General features: G+C 44.0%; 1 protein-coding gene across 4 annotated transcripts in view; it reads right to left on the reverse strand.

Moving 5' to 3' along the window:
• The window catches only part of Ctps (CTP synthase), a 43636-nt gene that overhangs the window by 1824 nt on the left and 17071 nt on the right, over nucleotides 1-24741 (reverse strand). For all 4 annotated transcript variants that reach the window (XM_075696493.1, XM_075696491.1, XM_075696492.1 and 1 more), the window contains 6 exons: nucleotides 21809-21903; nucleotides 11943-12049; nucleotides 11294-11390; nucleotides 8779-8931; nucleotides 5612-5850; nucleotides 3167-3440 (listed from right to left, as the gene is read on the reverse strand). In XM_075696493.1, coding sequence (XP_075552608.1) covers nucleotides 3167-3440; nucleotides 5612-5850; nucleotides 8779-8931; nucleotides 11294-11390; nucleotides 11943-12049; nucleotides 21809-21903 — 965 coding nt within the window. The remainder of the gene's footprint in view (nucleotides 1-3166; nucleotides 3441-5611; nucleotides 5851-8778; nucleotides 8932-11293; nucleotides 11391-11942; nucleotides 12050-21808; nucleotides 21904-24741) is intronic.

Raw genomic sequence — 24741 nt, forward strand, 5'->3', positions numbered from 1 at the left:
CCACCTAGCCTTATTGCTAAACACAAGCGTGATAGTGACAATGTAAACCTGAGGTGTGACTCAACAATAAAATTTACACTTGCTCTTCAGGCACTTTAGCCATTATGGCTAGAGTGAAAAAACATATGTAATTCACACCGGAAACAGCATATCCACACAGCCAGACCTAAGTATAGTGTTTGAGCCCCTCTCTAACATGCAAAATGAGAGTAATTAAAATGTTCCAAACGGCAATTCAGATGTTCACACTATACGAATCTTCATGCAGACATGAAAAAAAAATGAAAAAAGAAATGCTGAGGTCAACAATCTACACAACATATCGTATACAACTGACACCTTCAATGATTCGAAAGACTATACCCATGCACCTGACACAAAAACAATGTTGGTCATCCAGGCAGTATGGGTTTTTAAAAAAATGTCAAAGCAGTCAAGCCACCAAACAATGTGGCAAATGAGAGGTTCCCTGCCTAATTTCTTTGTGTTACCTTTTAACAAGGGGTGCAGAGCTGGTTCACATAAAAGCATGTTGTATGTAGCAGCTGTAGTAGCAGGGTAGACACAGTGGATTTCATGTGTTGCTCCAGCCTGGCACTATATCATATAGGCTTGTGTAAGGGCTACAGCCCCAAGTTGGCAGCCCAAAATTTGAGGGAAAGCAATTTCCAACAGAGAAGCAATCGTGTTCGTAGCCCGATGTGACGCGCGTCCATTGGCGAATTTTCGCGTGCCACTACTAGGTGGCGAGAGCTGCATTTAACCTCCGATGCAATGGTACATCCGACGTACAAGACGCTGGCTCGCCAGTATCACTTTGACCAAGAGGTCCAGTCCTGTCTAAGGATCGTCAAAATTGTGAAAAAAACTATGGCCCTTATATGAGGCTATATGGTATTCTTCTTTTGAAGTGTGCCATCCGCTGAAATACCAATACTTGCGGCACTGTCAATGGCATTTCTTTGCTGTTTTATTTTGATATGCATCTCCGCCATTTGTGACAGCACAGCTTGGCAATTTTTATAAGAAAACTGAAGTTTTGGTATGAATTAATTTTCTCTGCCAATAACTTTTGTCTTCCCATCCAACAAGCATTCACAGAATTCCAACTTGTCGGTATAGCAGGGCTATGTTTTCTCCTTACTGCACTATAAAAGGCTGTTCCGTACTGCACCCGAATTTCATTGATAAAATTGATAGCAATACACTGCAGTACTGCAATTCCCTTGTTAATTTTTAGCACGGAACAGATGACAAATGTGACACTGACATGGCTGCTCATTCTTATAGCCGGTATATTGCTGTTATGGCCAGCATTATTATAAGTGGGTCATACCCTACCACTGTAGTTGTCAGAATTGCAAGGTTCCAGACCATACAGCACACTCTACTTTCTTTCAAAATAAAGCAACCTCCTCTATTATTCGTGGCTCTGAATGGGCAGCACAGTCACCAACCAACAATTCGGACATGCTTGAGTATTTCGACAGCTCTGTGGACCACCACTGAACCCACTGACTTATTTTATACATTAAGTCAATAGGGTACAGAGAAACTTCGGACACCTTACAACATGTCAAGCAATATAATTTAAACTCCAACTGCACAGCCGTGTGCTAATTTGGCCAAGTGGAGCAGTAATAGAGATAAGTACATTTTGATCCGTCATCGAAATGGTCACCAGTCATGCCATCGGCACCTCCTCGAAACCACAACTAGGTAGCAAAGCCTAGTCAATCTAGTAGTTGCCGACTGTGCCCAAACCGCAGGACAAGCCAGGCCACCAAGTCGTAAAGGCTGCAGTTGCGATTTATGCGATTTTTCATGCAAGTTTCGTTACGCACTTATCATCCACTGTTCGTGGCGAGCCGATCCTGTTGATGACATGAGTGGAGCGTCGCTCTGACCACTGACAAAGTGCAAAATGCAGGAAAAGGAATAACATAAAAGACAACGCTAGAAAATCGCGGCAACCGACCGTCTATGTCAAAAGCAACGCGTTGACAAACTTAAACCGTATTCTTGAATTACCACTTTCAAAGATACCTTCACTTTCCCTATATTTCATGTGACTAGCACTGGACACATCGATGAGTACTGTGATAAGATAGAACGCCTGGCACCGTGCCATGAACACGCTCGCTCGTAGACATCAATGTGTCTTATGCTACTCATGTGACAGCATGCTTGACACCGTGCCGAGGATGCCATCACTGATAGAGGGTGATGATGTCTTGCACAAGTCATGCAAAAGAGTGTGCAAAAGAATTCTGTTGCTCGTAGATGCCAATGTGCTTTGCGCTGGTCTCAAGAAACTGAAGGTGTACCTGCAAGTGGTGATCCAAGAATACAGCATACCTTTTTGGCCACTTGTGAAATACAGTCGCTTATCTTCTGCTGAATCTAATATTTCGGATTCCCGATTATTCAGATGTTTTGGCGATCCTAATCGGGAAGAATTATCAGTCCGCGACTGTATGTACACATCAATGCCGTACTGAAATCCCATTCACAACTACACAAGGTTCGTGGAGCTGAGCCGGGGATAAGGGGACTGATTAAGGTACGGTTCGCTGTATTGGCAACATGCAAGCTTGGCAGCCATGATGACACTACTAAATTAAAGTTTGTGCGTTGTACTAATATCAGCCACCAGACAAGATGGCACACACAGAAACAAAATCTCAACTACAACGTCAAAACAGTCTATGATCTCTATATCTAACATAATGAGTCGGCAGCGTTGATTACCGACAGTCCATCCACACCCATGCTACTTTCAAGGGCGATTTGGCAACAGTCCAGGTTTCCCTAGCCTACAACGGCTAAGAAATAAATATACAAGGAGTCCCACAAACACTCGGCTGGTGCAAGAATAAAGCATATATGCTTTACGTACGCAAGTCCCACAAAGGTTTTTCACTTGCACCTTTTCTTGAAAGATGTTGCCACAGATGCATATTTCAGACAACGCTATCAGTAATGCACAAGTATTGAAGAAATAAAATGCAGTGTTGATCAACATTACCTAAAACAAATACAAAAAACATGCTCCAATGGTGAGGATAAATGTGATATATATATAATATGCAGCTCTGTCCGTAACAGAGGACTGTTTCCTTTAGAAACACTAGCAACCTTCGAAATGCCTACGAATCATGCTGACCGCTCTTTGAAGTCTTGGCATTCGAGCCAGTGCTGTCGTAAGACTCGTCAGCCTCGTCCACCGTCAGGATTTTCCCGTTGCAGTGGGGCGGCGAGAGATGACCTTCGGAGACACTGGGCGGGTCAGGATCATCGTTACATGTCGTAACTGAGCGGTAATCTTCGCTTCGCGAAAACCCCGGTATCATTGTGCCACCATGTGCTGCTTGATGACTAGCGTGGTGCAAGTCATGATGCAAGTCATGGTGAACAGATTCTCGGCCAGGCATTGATACCTGCGGTTTACAAAAGGTCAGAGATCAGACAGACTGCCAGGTAAAGCTTGAAGGTCAGGGACTGAAGCATTTCGGCTCATGCCCCCTTCCATACATGGCAGGCAACGCTGCAGAAGGTACGCAAACAGTGCCGTCATAAATCTCGCTCCGCACACTAAGCAGTGGAGTGGCTTTTGATCTGCGACGCCGTCTACGGAACAGCTACTTTCAAGCTACAACTACAACTTGTGGAGGTAAGGTTATATGAAATCACGTATTATTTTTGCATCTTTGTGATTTCAATGTGACATAGTATGTTTTGGCACTTTGGCGACAACTCTCAAGAATGTGTCACTCAGCTCGTTTGGTGGTATATGGGTTCAGATCTGCAGTGTCTTCCATGTAGTAATTATGTCGTATTTTGTGACAAAGTATGAGAATTAATGTTACACTGAATTACATAACATAAGCCTCTATATCTTTCATATGTGATGCACTTTTCTTTTGGTTGTAAATGAAAGCAGTGAGATAAATCTTTACAGTTGACTTGTTAATTCAACCCTAATGGGATTGACAAAATTGATCAAATTATCTGGGAGGTCGAATTAAACGAGATGGAGAAGAAACAGTAGAACACGCTACAGATCCATTTGCCAGTATTGGCCCCAGTTCTAAAAAGCCCCTAAATGAAACATACTTGTGCGTCTAAAGTGGAAAACTAATATATAAATGACATTAAAGCTTCTAAATAAGGCAGAAACCTAATGAGCACCGATCTTTTAGCAAGAAAAATGGGTAAGGGTCTAATATGTGTAGCACAATGAGAAGAGGCGCTTTCCTAAAGTCAGCTTCGCCGCAATACATGCGCGTTATGCGGTAAAACACACAAACGGCGCAAAATCGCCGCACATCCATTTCAGATCTGATAGCACTGTGCAGGCAATATTTGGCACAAATTTCTTGAAAAGAAAAAGGCGCGTTTTAGAATCGGGTAAATACCGTAATCGGACATAGTGAGCTAAGGTTATTGCTTCAAAATTATTTTCTTAGGGCAGGCCAAAAATAGGCTTTCTTTATGGGAGATGATGCATGTTCAAAGTATTAACTGTCCCCCAAGTTCCACTAAAGATGTTGCCACTAAAGGGATTGATATCAGGGTCACTATAGGAGTCAGGCGTGTGCGTGCCGACTGGTCAAGCTCAACTTATCTGGCGAAGACCAATATTAGGATCGAAATAATGAAAGTTTGGGCCCATAGAAGTGCACGGGTGCCGGCAGGGACCTTTGGCGAGTATCGAATTAACTGAAAAACCGAATTAACCAGAGTCTAATAAATGGAGGTCTATTGTATGGCCTTCATAGCGTTGCGTGTTAAGTATGACACAGAGTAAAGAGAGTCTCAGTACCGTATTTCATATGGGCAGTGGCATACACTACAAATAAGACCCAATAGGGCAGGAGCCCCTTGGCATTGCAGTTAGGAAAGACCAGGGCTACTGCAAAAAATAATTCTGATAACTCAATTTTCCATATGTTGAGTTTTGCTATATATACTCAAGGGTATTGAGGAAAATTGGAGCCTTGTGTCTAATTAAGAGACAAAGATCGCAGCCCCTGGAAGTGCAGTTTTAGTATTTGGCTTGTTTTTCTTGGTGGTCTTAGTGTTTGTTTTTGTTTTTTTTTTACCCGAGCTATTAATGCTAAAAGCATTAATTTTGAAAATCACACAATCTACCCCTTCGGCTTGATTGATTTCTACTTCATACTCTGAAAAAGAGGTGGAAGAAATGTTGTGTTGACTTGGCCATATGCAGTCATGAATTGGTGCTAGCCTCACTGCAATTAAATTCTAAGTTTTTACATTCCAAAAGCACAATATGATCATGAAGCACGTCATAGTGGAGGACTCTAGATTAAATTTGACCCCCTAGTGTTCTTTAACATGCACATGAACTAAGCATACAAACGTGTTTGTGTTTTGCTTCCATCGAAATACGGCCGCCAAAACCGGAAAGTGTCATTCAGTTTAAGTCTCATTCAGTTTAAGTTTGTGGCTAACGGCATCTCAAGATTCCGATTCTCCATGTTTGGTACTCCAGTTTAACCTTTAACAGCACATTTCACCAACAAGCCCCACAGTTCTACATTTCTAGAGTAATGATGAAGTGCTGAAGAATGGAAAACATCCCTACCCGAACAGGCATTGTGGATGTGCCTGCTTCCACACGGACAGGAACAGGCTCATGCAACTCATCCTCAGACGAAGAACCTATGTCACTCAGTTGCCGAGGTGACATACGGCACCCGCGGAGGAGGAACCCATTTAGGCGGCCACACGAAGCCAAGACAAGCCCCATGTAAGGCGGCGATGGCTTCAGTGGCCGGCTGATGTACTCTGGATGAAACTGAACGCCCACAAAATATGGGTGATCTGCAAAAGGAAAAAGTTATGATGCTGAAATGCAAGACTCTCAGCATAAGTGTAAGAGCCACTCTCAAAAGGCCCCTAAACCATCTCCGACATGTTCTTACGTTCTAAGTAGACAAGCAAATTGCGTATAGTATACTGTGACGATCATCATTTGCAAATATGGCAGAACTACATGCCATAGTAAGGCCACCAACTTAAGGCACATTGCTGTGCTCCTTTCCGGGATTTTCCCATCTCTTCTTCACATGGAGGAGTCTTTCTTTATGTGCGCTGATGCCATCCGTAATCCACAGAGCATGGAGTTGGTAACAGTACGTGGCAAGGTGGAGAGAACATGAGTGGGAAAGGCAGCAAAGGAGAGCGAGAAACAGCGGCAGTCGCATAGTCATTCATTCATCAAATGCCTGCAACTTTGCTATTATGGCATCACTAAAAACAATTATTGCAACTGCATGTTCATTGAAGGCTGGTTCCCAGCTGCCACTATGTAAAAGATTTTAGAGCTGCGAGTGGTTATGGGGGCCCTTCAGACAGAGCACCTCGGTGGTAAGAAAACAAATTAACTGGAGCATTTGGCACACTTTCCTGTCTTATTGAGCCTCCTCTCCCAGTAAGAGTGGCTTTTTCGAGATTGTAGAAGCAGGAGTGTTTGAATAGTGAAATTTCCTAATCGAATACAATAAGAGGAAGAATACAGAATATTTCTGCATCATTTACTAGCACCATCAGGCTCATTTACATTGGCACATGCATCTAATACCATTCACAATTCGACATCCAGACAACCAAGGAGCTTGCCAATAACAAACAACTGCTTTCAATTATCTGTGGGGCCAAGACAATGAGTTGTGGCATGCAAGATCAGTGATAACGATGAGGTGAAATAAACAGGAGCATATTTTTACTGAGCAGAAGGCCTTAGCTGACAGTCATTCCTCGGCGGATAAATCATCTGGCCCTCGTGTCGGCTGCACGTGACCGGAGCCACACACCCGCTTCAGTGCCTAAGCAATAGCCTGTCCCTAGCCAACCACCGTTTCGATCATCTTCCTCGACATCGATGTTGCTACAGGAGGCCCCCCCCTCTAGTGACGGAGCCATGCAGGCAGCCAGCATGATACTTTGAGGAGTTTGGGTCAAGGTGCTGGCAGCTGAAGTGTGTTTGATGACTGGCAAGGACCAACTGACTCTGGGCTAATTGGTTTATCCAGTTACTGAGGGAGTGGGTCCCCAACCAAGGTGGGCTTAAGGCGATCGATAGAGATAGTGTCCTGTTGGCCATTTATGTCCACATTGAAATGTTTGTCAGCTCGATCAATGACACAGTACGGACCGTTGTAAGGGCATTGCAGGGGTTTCGGTACGGACTCACGGCGGACAAAAACACAGATGACGTCGCCAGCTCTTTGGGAATACGCAATGTGGTACAGTGCTGGCAGTGTGGTTCAGGAGCAGGAAGTGTTCGGAATGAAGCTCGCAGCCTGTTGATGTAGTCAGTGGGGTCAGGGCACGGCGATGAAACGGTAAGGTGGAATAACTTCCCTAAAGGAGTAGTGCTCCAAAGACATAACTCAGCAGGTGTACAGCGCAGATCCTGCTTTGGTGTAGCCCAAAGACTCAGCATAACCAGTGGTAGTGATGTGGACCAGTGAGTGGTGTCACACTGCGCTCTGAGCGAGGTGTTGATGGAGCGGCGAAAACGTTCAAGGTGGGGTGATCAGCCGTGGTGTGTATGCGATAAGTGCCTAAGAGGGTCAGCAGGTTATCGAATAGTGCCAATTTAAACTAGCGTCCTCTATTAGCTACAAGAGTAGACGGTACGCCATATCGCGAAACCCAGCCCACAACGAATGCATTTGCAATGATTTCAGTATGGATGTCAGGTAGAGGGAAAGCTTCTGGCCATTGAGTAAAGCGATCTATGCAGGTTAGGAGGTAGGTATTCTCGTTTGATGGTGGCCATGGCCCTAAAATGTCAATGTGCACCTTGTCGAATAATTCAAATGGTTGAGTAAACGAGGTGAAAGGTGCCTTTGTGTGTCGGTGACCCTTCAATTGTTAGCATACCAGACAACCATGCGACCAGGCACAGACGTCCTTGTTGATGCCCGGCCAAACGAAACATTGTGTCACCGGATGTTGCGTGGCCACAATAAACAGGTGCATATTTTTACTGAGCAGAAGGCCCTAGCTAACACTCATTCCTCGCACTGACTGCATGTGATATGAGCCATGCATCCGCTTTGCTTCCTAGGCAATGGCCTGTCCCTAGCCAGTACCCGTTCTCTCATCTTCCTCGACATCAATGCTGCTACAGAGTAATAAGAAAGGGAATAGCATATTTTCAGACGTGCATACAGTGTCGTGTTTGTAAAGAGGGAAGTGCGGTACTACAACATCACACATCAATTTAAAGAGATGCAAATATGGTGAGAGTGCCCTAATAATTTGGAACTAATTTGTATATAGGCTGCCTAAAAGCGAGCCAGTCTTATGGAATGACTGGAAATCATTGATCAGAGGTTATCTGCCCCAGGCATTCGCTTGGAAACTGCTGCCCGTGGACAACAACCACAGAATCATTCAGATCAGCCTTAACATCCATTATTCTGTCTCCCTCGAAACTCTTTCTTCAAGAAGTATTCTTATCCCTTAGATATTCAAAATAAATGAATATTCAATAACTCTGAGTGCATTCTCAAATTGAATAGCAATGACTATTTGTGTATTAAAGATTTCGAATATTCCCACACCCCAAGCAATTTCCTGATGCAGAAGCCTATTTTTTTCTTTTAATAATTCAATTTGGTTACACTGAGGCTCAAGTGCACGTGACCTTTCAACCTATTATGGATGTGACATGATCAAAGGAGATCAATGAGGTATGTTAACTGCTGACCAGAAAAGCACACATTGCACTCAACTTACCAGATAGTTCTATCACTTCCATTCGCTTTCCTGAAGTGTCCTTGCCAACAAACTTCAGGCCAGCTTTCTCAAGGTCAGGGACATAGGAAGGGTTAACCTCGTACCGATGCCGATGCCTTTCCTCAATTTTGTCCACATTCTGGTACAGCTTCCCTGCAGTCACCATCACAGACAATTCCAATAGCTTAATTCATGTGAAGTCAAACATCAGTACCACTGTCAGATAGATTGCACATGAATTATAGCCTAAAAGATCAAAGGTAAAAAAAATTTTAAAATTCATTAGCGCTTCCACTCTGTGAGGAAGGACAAGCAGTGAAGTCGTAGTGCGCTTTACTTCAATTCACAGATCTATATACATATAGGTGTTATTATTATTATTATTATTGAAGGACATAAATAACGAATACATTTCTCGAATATGAAGGGATTTATTCTTATTCTTTTATGAAGTAGTGATGTGTGCAAATACCACCACATGGCAGGCAGGAATTCCATACTATTTACAACTTCACTGTAAACTACGTAATTAGGAAAAGAAGATGAAACTCTGCATAATGTCAGAGTCGTCCTAGTGGCTAATTGTCATATAATTTGTTTCGGGATAGTTTTGATAAAACAAGAATTACAGCCGTTTTCTGCAACCATCATCCCTCTGTAGACAGCCATGCAATGACAGCAGACGGGAATTCTGCAACGTCTAAACTTCACTGTGAACTAATTATGACAAGTAACCAAAACTCAGCTTAATGATAGAGTCGTGTTAGCAGCCAATTTAAGTATGTTTTTTTCTAAGATACCTACATTAGACTGAGAGCTACAGAGCATTTGCGAGAAACTGGAGACGAAAATTTTTTCGTGTTCACGCGGCACGTAGGCGGACCGACATGACAACTGCCAGAGGGTAACTGTATACAGCTTCGTTTTAAAGAAAGGAAGAGCGAATTTCAAGCCAAACGGGAAGTTAAATACCATTTCCAAACAGGGTGTTTCCCGAGACACACAACTCTCTCACCGATTTTCTACCCTATATTCTAAAGGCATGCAAAGTTGGTTGATTAATCTCGATTATTTATATATTTAGACAGAACTGAAAAAAAAACTGTCCAAGTTGCTTTATAGAGTGGCCAGTAACATTAATTTGGTCGTGTCCTCCTATAGAGCACGGCCAAGCATTTAAACTTAACCTAGAGATAGCTGGGACATCTTGTGTATGCACAGCTTGAGGAAAATAATGTCAGTAAAGTGAAAACTTTGCAATTCGGAAAATTGTATCATAATCATAATCTGACCTCTGATCCTGGCAAGCTCATGCCTTATTTAATGGCAGCGAATTTTAGTTAATTTGGACATAACTACCCATGCACCAGTTGGTTGGGACAAACTTAGGAGTACACCGAGCACGAAGCGCTACAAGCGTGTGACATGAACGAGCAAGAGAGTGGCGGAAGCATCCAACCAAAATTAAGCAGCACAGTGCCCATTGCCATAGTCACCAGCGGGAATTGTGCAAGACCATGAACAAGAACAAGCTTGACCAGGCTTTGCACCTTTTTATTCTGTTTAGCGCCATGCATGAAATTGCATTGGTCATGTGCCTTCGAGACTATGTGTTCACGACAATGGCGACCACAAATTTATCGGCAACGGTTTATGGAAGTGCTGATTTTGTTTTCATTCAGTGCAAGGCATACAATGAAACAAACACTGTGGAAGCCTTCAAGGATGAAAAGCAATTTTACTATGGTGCCCTGTACATAGGCATCAAACCTGCCAGCTCAGCGCCGAAAAAAGCGGGATGCATACGCATTAGTAAGAAGCATGCCTACCAAGGTGAAGACATGCATCTTGCACCACTGCCACCCTGCAAAGGAAGTCGCAAGACCCTCACTGCTGCGAGTCCTTACCAGTCTCAATATAATGAAAGCTGTAGCTTCAACGCTAATTTTGTGCAAGGTAAAAGCAACAGCAGCAGATTTTTTTTAGTAAAGAAAGGCGTATTAATGCACTAAGCACCATTTTCTTGGTCCATTCGAACTTCCGACATTTGTTTAAACCAGACATTGTTTTCTGGTTCTATGAAATCTACATCAACGAAAGTTCACTGCAGCTTGCACTTCACTGGGTCCATTGTGTCACCTTCATCATCCATGAAGTGAAATTATGCAGCGCAAGAAAAAAATCGCACATATGAGCCTGTCAATATCAGCATGCCATAAAAAAACTTATCTGGCACTCCCTGATATCTACTGCCCACTTAGCTAATTACTGCATCTGCTGCTGTGGCATGCACAGCAGAGGGAAACATTTAGTGGAGAAGGCCACCAAAGCTACGGTAGCATCTCAAAATAAAAGTTGTTCAATCACAGTGCTGTCCCACTCTTACGGTTTGTCCCATCTTTTGGATTGTTAATTAGTCGTGCAAAACAAACAAGCCCACTCTTCCATTTGCGAGGTTGAATGAATGCCATTAACTGGAAAAACAGAAATGCTGCTGCCATATGGCTGAACTTACTCAACACAGAGTCATGAGTGTTGAAGTTTGTCTCTCGCTTGCCAAGACGCATTGTGCCTCCCATTTGACCCACATTGTGCTCAGGCATTTCAATAATCTGCAAAGAGTGAGCAAACAAGAAGCAGTAGGAACTGCTTGCTTACCCCTGTCATCAAAATATTTTTTTTCTTTCTTTCACAAGTATTGGTTGCTTGGACACCCAATTTGCAAAATTTATGACACAGAAGTTACGGCAAGAAAAGCTGTAGAAATCATAGAAATAAACTTGTCACCCTGTTAGATAAATTACAGTTGAATCTCGACATACGAACACAACTATAATGTATTATGAAATATAAAAAAGTAACTCAAAGAAATTTTGAAGCCAATAGTGGTATATAACAAATATTATGTCTGCAACAAATCACAGATACAACAAAGGTATTTTCATGTATGGTGCGACCTTGTTCTAATGAGGTATGACTGTACAACATGCAGAAGTTAAGCTCCTACAGAAACACTTAGGAAATCACTGGGCAGTTTGGTATCACTTCCACCAACCGCAGTTGCAAGACTCCTATGCAAATTTGACTTTCCCTGTGTTCTCAAGAGAACTGCAACACACAAAGAAAAAGCTTGCCAGTTCAAGAAAGTGACAGTGAAAACTTACAACAGGGTGTGAAGTCTTGACATTGATCTCAGATGAGTTGGCATCTTCCCACCCTAGGACATTGCGAGAGAACTCAATCACTGCACACTGCAGCCCAAGGCACACACCTGCAAAAATGATTTCATATTTAACATGATCACAAGTACATAACAGTAATGGGAAAATGCAGAATACTTCCTAATAAGCTGTCCTTGATACGAATCACATAGATGTGTTTTGATAAAAGCACTCAACGAATTCAATGACCAGCCTTCTAACACATAAAAAAAATATTAGACAATAGAGTAACATATCAGCACAAGTTGCTCCCTTTAGCCGCATACATAAGAGATAGTAGCAGCGTTTGCATGGATGCAACAAGTTGCCCGTCTAATCACATTTCTAGCGCATCGCATCCATGCAAATGGCAGTAATGCACTGGGAAGACGAAGTGCATCGCAGTTGAAACCCACAATAACGAAATCACCCAGGAAGGTAAAAAAATTCACTCTTGCACGAATTTTGTTGGCACAATAATGAGACAGAAAAGTCAGGGCAACTGCTTGCAAAACAGAAATTTATAGGAAAAAGTCGGTAAGCTTACTTCGCCGAGCCTTGTCTTGCAGCAACTTGAAAGCTATGCCTTCACACAGGAACAAGTGGTCCGTTGCCACGTCCTTGTTGTGCTCGCCGAAAAACAACAACAATGTGTGGAAGGCATCTAACACATACTGTGGATTTGTCTTCTTTTGATGTTTTGATCCTTGGTGGTCCTCAGAGTCATAAGCTTCGCACACATATGATGGCCTCATCGGCCATCTCCTCATGCACAACTAATGTTGAATTCCAATGGCGGAGTCGGAGCAGCCGACGGACTCCGCGAGCGAGCACTCGGCTCTGGCGTAGAGCAACGCCTCCAAATCCGCGAGTGGAACAGAACCTGCGCCGCCGGAGCAAGGCGGAAGCGGAACTTCTATCTCCGAGTTACCCAGGATGCCTTGGGTGTTGTCATTTCCTTCCGCTGTTCGCTCCCAGCCATAGAGTTTCTCACTACATTACCTAGAGGGAAATCTGGCGCTGCTGCGCTGTGGAATGCATGGGAATGCCGGTATATTGTGACTTCGAATGGGCATCGTTCTCAGAGATACAGAACACCTCGAAGATGCGTTTGGCAAGCACTGTTCCGTCTGTCACAATGATTCATTTTCTACTAAAACAGCACGGCAAATGCTGTTTTGGTTTTATTATTACGCAAAAACATGTTTTGTTTAACTATGAGAACTTATTGTGTGTACGATTACATGATCCGTAAAAAGTATCAGCGGGCCGCTAAAGTTGGAGGACAGACGACAAGGTTCGCGATCGCCTTGAAACAGTTTGTCGTCTGTTCTTGCTTTTCTTCGCTTGGTCATGCATTGTAGGTGAGTAAAGATGTAATGTGCGTGAATGGAAACATTTTATAAAGATTTTACTTTGAGAACGCGTTATTTGTGTAGCCATATCCACGTTTTAGACGAAGCCTCGTACAACACCAGCCAACACGACCCTCGCAGACACATATACCGTCATTCCCATGACGGCACGGTGCCCCCTTAAGAAACTCCCATATACGGTGGCGCCAGATTTCCCTCTAGGTGTTATAGTGAGAAACTCTATGCTCCCAGCACCGCCGCACCGGTCACTTGTCTCTTCAGCGCCGTTCAGCTGTTGTTTTTTTTAAATGTGCGGAATGGATATCTCGCCAAGCGTGCAGCAGCTTTTGCTTCCTCGCGAGTCGTGACCGGTGGCGCCTCCCAGCAGACAAACGTGGTAAAGGAAATACGTCACGCAGAGTTCCGGTCCACTCCGCCGATTTTGGCGGAGCATCTTTTTCTGCTCCACGGAGTGAATCCCGCTCTGAATCCCCTCTGACTCTCTCATTGGAACACCTTACTCCCGCCCTCGCTCTGTCATTGGAATAAACCTGCTCAGAAACGAGCAGAAAAACTTGCTCCGACTCCGCCATTGGAATTCAACATAAGTCTTCATCCACCCGAACAAACTCGTCGCCGCTGAAGCCACTTGGAACTTCATTTTCCATGGCACAAAGTTTGCTTCACACACTGGTCAGTGATGGCGGCACTGCACCGGCAGTACTGTCATTGAGTGCGCATTCGGCTAAATCTTCCTCTGGTGCCAAGAATCAGCGCATGATGCCTGGCGAGTGGCAATAAAGCCGGCGTGCTTAAAACAATTTGCATTCCCGCCAGACACATTTTACCACACCGTTTCCGAGCACACCGAAAATCGAGGCCTTGTTTTTCAAACCTGTAGACAGCAAGCTGCAGGCGATTCCAAATTTGTCGACTATCTCCATCTTCTTCCTGCCCTTTTCGACTTGGGCAATAATGATTGCACCCTTATCTTGTAGCTTCAAAAATTTCCGCTTTTTGGTTGGAGGCAGCATTCCTGGCAGGCTGGCAAAGCAGACGATCCAATTGCCACACACATACCTAACACACACTCGCACCAACCACACACTCTGTGCACGCACGATCATGTGCACGGTACACAAAGCACAAAGCATTCTTGGAGTCTTTACATGTGAATGTGGGCTTGGCTAGTCAGCCCTCATGGATTAACATGCCGCGCAGGTGCTCTGCCCTGCGTTAACCCATGCCATGATGGCACATATGATATATATGTGCCCACCGCGAGGTTGCCTCAGCTTTTTGTCTTCTTTTTTGGTTCTATAATTCATATTAAATTTCCAATCGGGACACTACGCAGTACTCATCCATTGCGAAGGATAAACCACCACCACCACCATCACTGTTGCCAGGTGCACTGCTCGCTGCACTTTCTTTTTATAAACAAAAATGGCGGCAGTCACGCAAGTGCACTGTGGTGGTAGTTTATGCAATTTACAGGCACAACCAATAATGCATTCAAGCAGTTTTTGGACACTGCTAGCCTTATGTGAGTAGATAATGAGCGCACTGCCACTGCAGAAAATTTCATTCATGCGAGATTACTGTCAAAAAGTTTTGTTGTCGAAAGGTATGAAACGAATTGGCTCCTATGGGCATTCACTGGGGATTCGAAAATATTTCAATGCGGCGAGAATTTTGTTGCCTCGGAATTTCGTTATTGCGCATTTCAACTGTTATGCAACAGGAGATGGTATCATCACAGTCTGACGAATCCTTGGCTTCATCAACTTCCATGCTGGAATTACCCAGTTCCTCGCTGCCCAAGGCATTACAGTGTGGGCACTCCTTGAAACAGCACATGGCGAGCACGTCCTCTGCCAGAGCATAGCAACTGTGCGTCTTATGGACTAGGACTTTGGTGCCACATGATAGGTTTGATGGTAGTCATCTGTCAGAGTTTGTACCACCAGAGTACTGCTCTTCTGTTTGGCCACATTAACGCATTTGGAAGGGTCTGGATCATTCGGTGCGGTTAGGATAGGGTTATTTCTATGGACCCAAGTTTTCGTTATTTCAATCTTAAAAGTGACCTCCGCCGGATAAACTGAACTTCACCAGTCAGCAAGCATGCGCCCAATTCCAATGATGATGCTAATAATGACCCCTTTAGTGGCAGCGTCTGTCTTGGTGGAGCTTATAGGGCACAGTGAATGCATTGAACACATCTTACCTCCTGTTGAAAATGCCTATATTTTGGGGCAAAAAAATTGGCTGCAGATTAGGGGCTTTAATGCCATTGATATGTTAGTTTTCTACTTCAGACACATAGAAAGTGGGTGCATGCATGAATCAAGGGAGTGTTAGAATCGTGCGAATACTGTCAATTGAATCATCAGTGTTCCAACATTCTTTTCTGCGAACTTATTTAATTCGGCCCGCCAGATGATTAAATCAATTCCACCCATCCCGTCAGGGTCAAATTAACGGAAATCTACTACAGTAGATATTCGATCCGCAAATCGGATTATTGTGATGCTCGTAAAAGTTGCTGATGGCTTCATCTGGCATCAATGGAAACAGCAGTTAATAATCTTATGATGATGACGATATGTGGTTTTTAATGGCGCAAGGGCCAGTTATGGCCAAAGAGCGCCATGACAAATGGTAATTTAAAGGATTTATTCTGAATGGCGTGGACAGTGAATTTATTATGGTACCTGTGACATGGCTGTATAAGGGCCTAAGAACTTTCGCTGTAAATGACGTAAATATATAGCTAGTAAAATAATGACACTGATTAGTTATGGACGTGGACGATGGCAGTTCTATTTTGATAAAAAACATACGAAAATGAGACAACAGTTACACTAAAGCATCAAGACGGCTCTCGAATACAAGGGCTGGTAATCACGTCTTAAAATTTCCTGGCCAAATTATTTTCAGAATGTCGGTTTCGGCAATGAAATCTAAGACTATTTGCAGTTTAATAAGCGGTTCATCACTAAGAAAAAATCCAGGGTGAAGTAGTATATTTTCCCGATATGCAGAAGGGAAATACTTATTCATCTCTGTTTCTACTGCAGGGCACTGGATAAGAACATGGAGCACTGTCAAGCTATCGCCGCACCTACTACAAGTAGGAGAATCCCCGCCAGTCAAGAGGTAGGAGTGAGTACTGTAAGTGTGTCCTATTCTTAATCGGCAAAGAAGCACATCCTTGTACCGTGCTGTTTTCTCACTTATCCAATTCCATAGTTTTGGTTTTATGATGTATAACTTATTCAATGTTTGTGTATCCCACTCTACTTGCCAATGTTCCCTCAATTTACGGCGCAGAAAGGGCTTTAGGTCTGTGGCAGGAATGGGGATATTTCCATCTGTGTCGCTAAAACTCACTGACGCAGCGTTTTCGTCAGCAGCTACGTTGCCTTTTATACCTTTATGGCCAGGTACCCAGCATAGAATAATCGCTTGGTTGCACATATATGCGGAGCACAACAAGCTATACAGCTCATTCAAAATGGGATTCTTATGCTTTCGTAAGCTAATCAGGGCTCTCACGACACTTGATGAATCTGTAAAGACAACAGCCTTAGCGACATTTCTGTGCCTTATGTGTTTAATAACCGAAAGTATACCGTAAGCTTCTGCTGTAAAGATACTGGTGTGTGTGGGTTTAGTGGCCCAGATGTTGAAAATGAGGGTCCGAGAGCTGCGTAAGCAACACCAGCAGGAGACTTCGAAGCATCTGTGTAATATTCGTCACAGGAGTACTTCTCTTTAAGTTCAAGAAAATGTGATTGTATGTGAGCCTCAGGTGCTTGTTTCGATATTTGTAAGAAAGAGATGTCACATTTGATAGTCTGCCACTCCCAAGGTGGTGGAAGCCGTGTAGGAGCCATTAGGACATTGTGTAAAAGAGGGACCCCTGTATTTTCTGACAGTGCTTCCAACTGGAGGGACAGAGGAGGCCTAGTGGCCGGACGGTTACGAAACAGCCTAGCAGTGCACAAATCGCATATAGTAGAATGACAAGGATGTTTAACATCTGAGCTAACTTTCAGGGCATAGGAGAAAGTTAAATATGTCCTTTGGTAGTGCAATGACCATTCGTTTGATTCGACGTAGGGGCTTTGCACAGGGCTAGTCCTAAAGGCGCCTGTAGCAAGGTGGATACCTAAGTGGTGAATAGGATCTAGCATTTTCAAAGCGCTAGGTGCAGCAGAATTATAAACTATTGCTCCGTAGTCAAGCCGTGTTAATATTAGACTTTTGTAAAGTTTTAAAAGGCACCGTCTGTCGCTCCCCCAAGATGTCCGTGACAAGAGCTTCAGCAGATTCATAGTCTTGAGGCACTTTGATTTTAGATACTTCAGGTGTGGTACAAAAGTCAGCTTACTGTCTAAAAGGATTCCTAGAAATTTGTGTTCATGGCTCACAGATAGCCGTTCTCCATTTAGATCTATTGCGGGGTCCGCAAGTATGACTCTTTTGTCAGAAAACAGGATGCATGTGCTTTTTTGTGGGTTTAGCTTGAAACCGTTTTTGTCCGCCCACATACATAATTTATTTATGCAAAGCTGTACTTGCCGCTCGCAGATACTTAGGTTACATGATTTGAAACCTATCGGGATGTCATCCAGATATACAGAATAAAACATAGTATGTGGTATGGCAGTCTGGATAGAGTTCATTATGACAATAAAAAGAGTGCAGCTCAGCACACCACCTTGTGGAACACCAGCCTCTTGCGTAAACGGACGAGACAGAGCGTTACCAACTCTAACACGAAACATGCGATTGGAGAGGTAACTCTGAATCGCGTTCAGCAAGTTGCCTCGCACTCCCATTTCAGACAGGTCACGGAGGATTCGAAAGCACCAGGTTGTGTCGTATGCCTTCTCCATATCTAAAAATACTGACAGGAAAAACTGTTTGTGGCCAAAGGCATCACGGATATTTGTCTCGATGCGGACAAGATGATCTGTTGTGGATCTACCCTCCCTATAACCGCACTGAAAGGGATCTAGGATCTTGCTGCTTTCAAGATAATGGATGAGGCGACGGTTAATCATTTTCTCAAATAATTTGCATAGACAACTTGTCAGAGCTATAGGCCTATAACTGTTGGGTGAGGAAGGGTGCTTGCCCTCTTTGAGAATAGGGATTACGACTGCTTCTTTCCAGACAGAAGGAATGCAGCCGGCAGAGAACATGGAATTGAAGAGTGACAGTAGTGTTTTTTGAGCAAAACATGAACAAGGTGAATGCAGGAGCCAGGCGACGTATGCTTTCCTCGCCACATTTTGCTCATCGTCTTGAATTTCCATCTCCCACATTCCCCGTCTTTTCTCCAGTAGTGTTTTTTGGATTTCAGGGTGTAAGTGTCTGATCATCTCATACATTATTCTGTCACTTCCTGGAGCGGACTTGTTGCAAAGTTCAGTGAGGCCTGGAACTCAGCCATTCCAAATGGACGATTGTATGCTTCATTGGATATGCCTTTACGACTCAAATGCAGCTGTTCTGCTAGTCGCCGATATTTTAGGAATGTATCTGTATAACAAGATGTTCTAGAAATGTGCTCGAAATGTGCTCCTAGACAATCAGCTTGGTCCTCAAGAGTGTCTGCTTGTGTGTTTACTAATGGTAGGGGATGAGTTTCGCAGCCTTTTAATTTGTTTACCCTGTTCCAGGCTTTTCTTTCATCTGTATAAGAATTAATGTCGGAAATATATTTTTGCCAGCTATCCCTTTTGGCACAGCGGCACGTTCTTCTGCCTTTTGATTTTATTTTCTTAAAGCTGATAAGGTTTTCGATAGTCGGAGAGTCACGGAGCTGATTCCAAGCCTTATTCTGTTTCTTCCGTGCTTCCTTACATTCATCGTTCCACCAGGGATCACGTTGTTTATTAGGCGATGCATTTGTTTGCGGGATACATATAGACGCTACGTCGAAAATAAATGCGGTTAAATATGACACTGCATCGTCAATACTAAGCGGACGAATATCCTCCCAGGTCATATATGTCAGCTCTCCGTATCGCTGCCAGTTCGCTGAGTCAACTTTCCAGTGGGTTACATGTCGAGAACATTCGTCCCGTTTCCTTAATTTTAATACAATCGGGAAATGATCACTCCCGTATGGATCTTTATGTACTTTCCACTCCAAGTACGGTACAACTGTACTTGAAACAATGGATAAATCTATAGATGAAAATGTCTTGTGCGCAACGCTGTAAAAAGTTGGCTCCTTCTTATTTAGCAAGCATGCACCCGTACTGAAGAGGAAGTTTTCAATCAGACGCCCTCTGGCATCACACCTAGAGTCGCCCCACAAGGTATGATGGGCATTTAAGTCTCCAACGACAATGTAGGGTTCCGAAAGTTGTGCAATAAAACTTTCAAATTCAGTTTTGGAGAGTTGACAGTTGGGAGGAATGTATAAAGATGCAATTGTCAGCAGCTTACTAAAAAGCACTGCTCTGACTGCAACTGCCTCTAGGGGCGTTTTAAGGGGTAAATGCCGGCAAGCAACACTCTTATCTACTATTACTGCCACACCGCGCGACGAGGCAAGGGCCTCGTTGCGGTCTTTTCGGAAAATGGCATACAGTCGGAGAAAGTTTGTTTGTGAAGGTTTGAGATGTGTTTCTTGGACACACAGGTATCACAGGTATCACGGGGCCTTTCCAGGCCCCGTGATACGGAATTTTTCGTTCTTCGCGGTGCGCTCGAGCGAGCTGTGCCGTTGCTCAGGCATCAGAGACGCCGGATTTGTATTTGTTGTGTCCATCACCTCGTCTGAGGTGGTGGATGGTGCCTGCGCAGCGGGCGCGTTCGCGGGGGTGGTGGGCCTATCGGCATGCGTGGTGGCCTTGGGTCCAACAGGCCCGAGGGCCTGTTGTTCCTCCTTTGCGGGGGCTGGAACAGCGCTGGCTGTTCCGGCCGGGGGGGCCGATGGCGTGACCGCCATCACACTCCGTGTGACTTAGGCGGCTGCCGAATAATGTAGCGCTGCCCCCTGGCGCGCCACATCGGTGTAGGACAGACTAGATTGGTTCATCGAGAAGCGCTTGCGCGCCTCTTGGGAGGTAAGGTTCAGTTTGATTTTGATTTCGATGATTTGTTTTTCTTTTTTCCAGGATGGGCAAGAACGGGAGTACGCTGGATGATCCCCATCACAGTTAGCACAATGGGTAGTGGAAGTGCAAGTGTCAGATGAGTGCTCGTTTGATGCACATTTTGCACAAGTAGTGCGCCCTCGGCAGCTTTGTGAACCGTGCCCGAACCACTGATACTTGAAGCATCGGCACGGGTTAGGAATGCATGGCCTTACACGGAGTTTGCAGTATCCTGTTTCTATTGAGTCTGGTAAATTGCTAGTTCCAAAAGTTAAGATTACGTGTTTTGTGGGGATTTCCTTGCCGTCCCGCCTAATCGTTATTCTCTAGACCTTTACTACATTTTGATCTTGCCATCCCTCAAGTAGCTCACTTTCACTAAGATTGAGCAGGTCATCTTTAGAGACGACACCGCGGACAGTGTTCAAAGATCTGTGTGGGCCTACGGAAACTGGAATGTCCCCAAAAGCATTAGTTTTTACAATTTACTGTACTGTGTCTTGTCACGAAGTTCAAGAAGGAGATCGCCGCTTCCCATTTTAGTTACTTTGTAGCCTGGGCCGATGGAGTTTGCCAATGATTTTGCCACAACAAAAGGAGACATTGTGCGGACTGTCTTGCTTTCATGTTGACTGTGAATAACATGGTATTTTGGGAATATTTCTTTCTGACTCATGAAGAAGTTGAAGGAATCTTCGGTGCGCCCCCTCTTGAAGGAGCGATCAGGGAGTGGAGGGAAAGGTGATTCCATAAGTAATAATAATATATTCAGCAGGGATGGCCGCCACCCACCATGGAGCCCAACCAGGGGACGACACAGGACGAGAAGTATTCCGTTCTGTGCACGCCAGCGGTACATCCCTACTATAACCAAATACCTATACCCGAGGCTGGGCATAATGCACAAGGTTAGCCCTTGCCGCCAGGAAATACGGAAGTAATAAGAAGTGAAGAGAAGACAGGAAAGAGGAAAAGGTGAGAGAAAAAGATGAAGATGGAGAGGAGGACAGGAAAAGGCGACTACCGATTTCCCCCAGGTGGGTCAGCCTGGAGGTGCCGTCTATGTGAAGCAGAGACCAAAGGGGTGTGTTGCCTCTGCCAGGGGGCTTTAAAGGTCCAAACACCCAGCATCGGCTGAACCCCCAGGATGCCCCTTTCCCCAGACATGGCTAAGCCGGGCACGGCTACACGCGGGTGGGTCCAACCCTCGTGTGCTCGGGTACGTGGTGTCGCAACACACCAAACGCCTGCTCACGCAGACGCCCCTGCGGGCAGTTAATAATCTTAAAAATAATAGCAATTTACAACACAATGCCCACACTTAAGCAAGCTAGAAAGGTCTTTTTCTCACCTAAAAATGGTTTCTTCGTTTTTCGGGCCCATTCGATAGCAGCAATCTTGCCTTCCACTCCTCGGCTTCCAAAGCCTCCAGGAACAATGATGCCACTGAAGGTATTAAAAACATTAGGGCAAAACTAATCTCACAACGACTGTCAACGGTAATATGATTAGCATTCGAGCAATATAGCAATAAACTGCATTTCTGAAGTCAAATTTATTTATATCAGCAGTTGTCATTTCAAGACTGCCATTGCTTTGACTATATGTGACATAATAAGGTATCTTTGATGTTGCTATGGCACTCAATAGCCAAGGTCACCCGTAAACATGGTGGCATGATGACTGTATGACATCAATGCACCGACTACTATGGAATGATGTTGATGGAAAGACAAAGGCAACAGGGCGACAATAAGATCACCATTCTTAAATGATGATGATGGCATAAGAACGATAGCGTGACAATGCCAATGTGAAGACAACTGGATCACAACAATGGCACGACAACCATGGCATGATGACAGCCAGATGACGAAGCTGTAATAACTACGGCAGCATGGCGACGACGGTATGGCAATGGTTGCTTGGTAGCAATTGTCTAATGATGACGATGGCTTGGCAACGGTGTCATAATCATGGTTGAATGATAACAGCATAACGATGAAGAAATAATGTTGATAGATCAAAGGTGGCAGTATGACGACAACGGAACAAGGACTATAGGATGACGATAACAAAATGACAGCGTGACGACGACACAACAATGATATGATGACTGGGTGACGACGATGGCATGATGATGATTACATGATGAGAGTCTAATGGCAAAGTTAGAGTGACGACAATGAAACGACCACAACAACATCACAACTACAGCATGACCACGAATGCATGATGACAACTGCACAAGGACAACACTATGACGATAGTGGCACTACAACAGTATAAGGACAACGGGGTGATGAGTGCATGACTAGAATTGGATGACAAAGTGAGAGTGACGATGAGCGCATGGCCACAACAGCATGATGACCATGGTATGACAACAGATGCATGATAGCAAGTGTCTCATGACGACATAATAACGATGCGCAACCACGGCAGCATGACCATGTTTGAATGACAACAGCATATTTGTGATAGAATGACGAAGGCCACAGACAATGACAGTGTGGCAACAATGCATGGCGACTTTATTGAAGTAATGACAATGGTAAAACGATAGCATGAAGACGACCGAGTGACAACGATAGCATGAAAATGACGGCATGAAGAGTCGAATGACAAAGTTGAAAGGTCAATGTAATGACTGCGACAGCATAACGACCACGGTGCGACTATGAAGGCATGACAATGGCATGAAGTTAATCAGATAACGACAAGTGTATGACGATAATAGCGCAAAGACAACTGTATCACGAAGATTGTATGACGACAATGACATGACAAGAAGCAATTAACAAAGTTAAAATGAAGACGATGCAACGACCACGAGAAGATCACCACTACTAAAACAATATATATCTAGTCACCCAAGCTATAAGACAATTTGGCACACTGGGTCGGTGTAAGCATGACAATTACGGCATGACGAGTCAGATGACAAAGCTGGAATGGCAAAAATGGAACGACCACAACAGCATCCCGACTACAAGCACATACCTAGTGGCCCAAGCGTTAGACAACGTGGCCCACTCAGTCAGCAGAGGCGTCATGATGGCATGACGAGATTTAAATGACAAAGCTGGAATGATGACAATGTATCCACCATGATGGCATCATAACCACAAGCACAATCTAGCCGAAGCTGGTAGACAACTTGGGCCACTGGGCAGGTGTAAAAGGCTAGATAGACAGATAGTTAGACTCAAAACAGCTGAAGCAGGGAAACAATGATAATTAAATAATAAAGAAAGAAAGCTTATCCCACAGATTTTGTAGAGTTCTTGTAGCAAAGTACCAGCCACGAAGAGGCACATAACCATTTCAGATGCTACCTATCAACCCTTTCAACAGCTCTGTTGAATATCTAATACAGTAGACTTCCGTTAATCTGACTCCTGTCAATTCGAACCTAGCCAGCTGGCACCCCATGCATTTCTATGAGCCTAAACTTTCTTTAATTAGATACCAAAATTGACCTTTGGCAGATCATTCAAACTTGACCAATCCGCACGCACGTGCATAACCCCTACGGTGACCTTGATAGCGACCCTTTTAGTGGCAGCATCTGTCTCAACGGAGCTCAAAGGGCAGTGAATGCATTGAACACACATAAAGAAAATGGCATCAGACATGCCCATTTTCGGCCTGCCCTAGGAAGATTCCCAAGCACTAACCATAGCTCACAATGTCTATGAGCTATGGACCTTCTTAAAAAAAAATTTTGGCCATAAATTACCGGCATGGTGCATTCTGGCAATATTCCCGGGTTTGAGACCACTTGGTAGGGATCACCAAGAACGTGCAAGCTCTCTACCTTATTTATTTATTTATTTATTAACATATACTGCAGCCTAATATAGGGCTATAGCAGCAGTGGGAACATTATACATTGCTATACCTTACACATTAAAACCATACCCAAAAATATGAATGATCAAAAAGAAGCGCTTTACATGTTAGCGAAGTGCTTACCAGTGGTAGTTATAAAATCTTTTAGTTATAGTGAATGAATGCTACCGGGTAAAGAATTCCAAGGCTCTATTGTATGTGGGAAGAAAACTGAACTTGAATGTGTTAGTACAACCATAAATAGGCGTTAAGTTCAAGGCATGGGAGCTACGGGTACAACTTGCGTTAGTAAATGTCATATAGCTACAACCAGAAAGACAAGAGTTGGAGTTATTCGTTGCATATGAAAGTTTTAAGGCTTCAATGTGACAATGTGAAAATAATGGCTCAATGTTCAAGGAATGTTGAGGCTGTGTTAGTGAGAAACTG

This window comes from Dermacentor variabilis, chromosome 6 (assembly GCF_050947875.1).
Source record: "Dermacentor variabilis isolate Ectoservices chromosome 6, ASM5094787v1, whole genome shotgun sequence".
NCBI lineage: Eukaryota > Metazoa > Arthropoda > Arachnida > Ixodida > Ixodidae > Dermacentor > Dermacentor variabilis.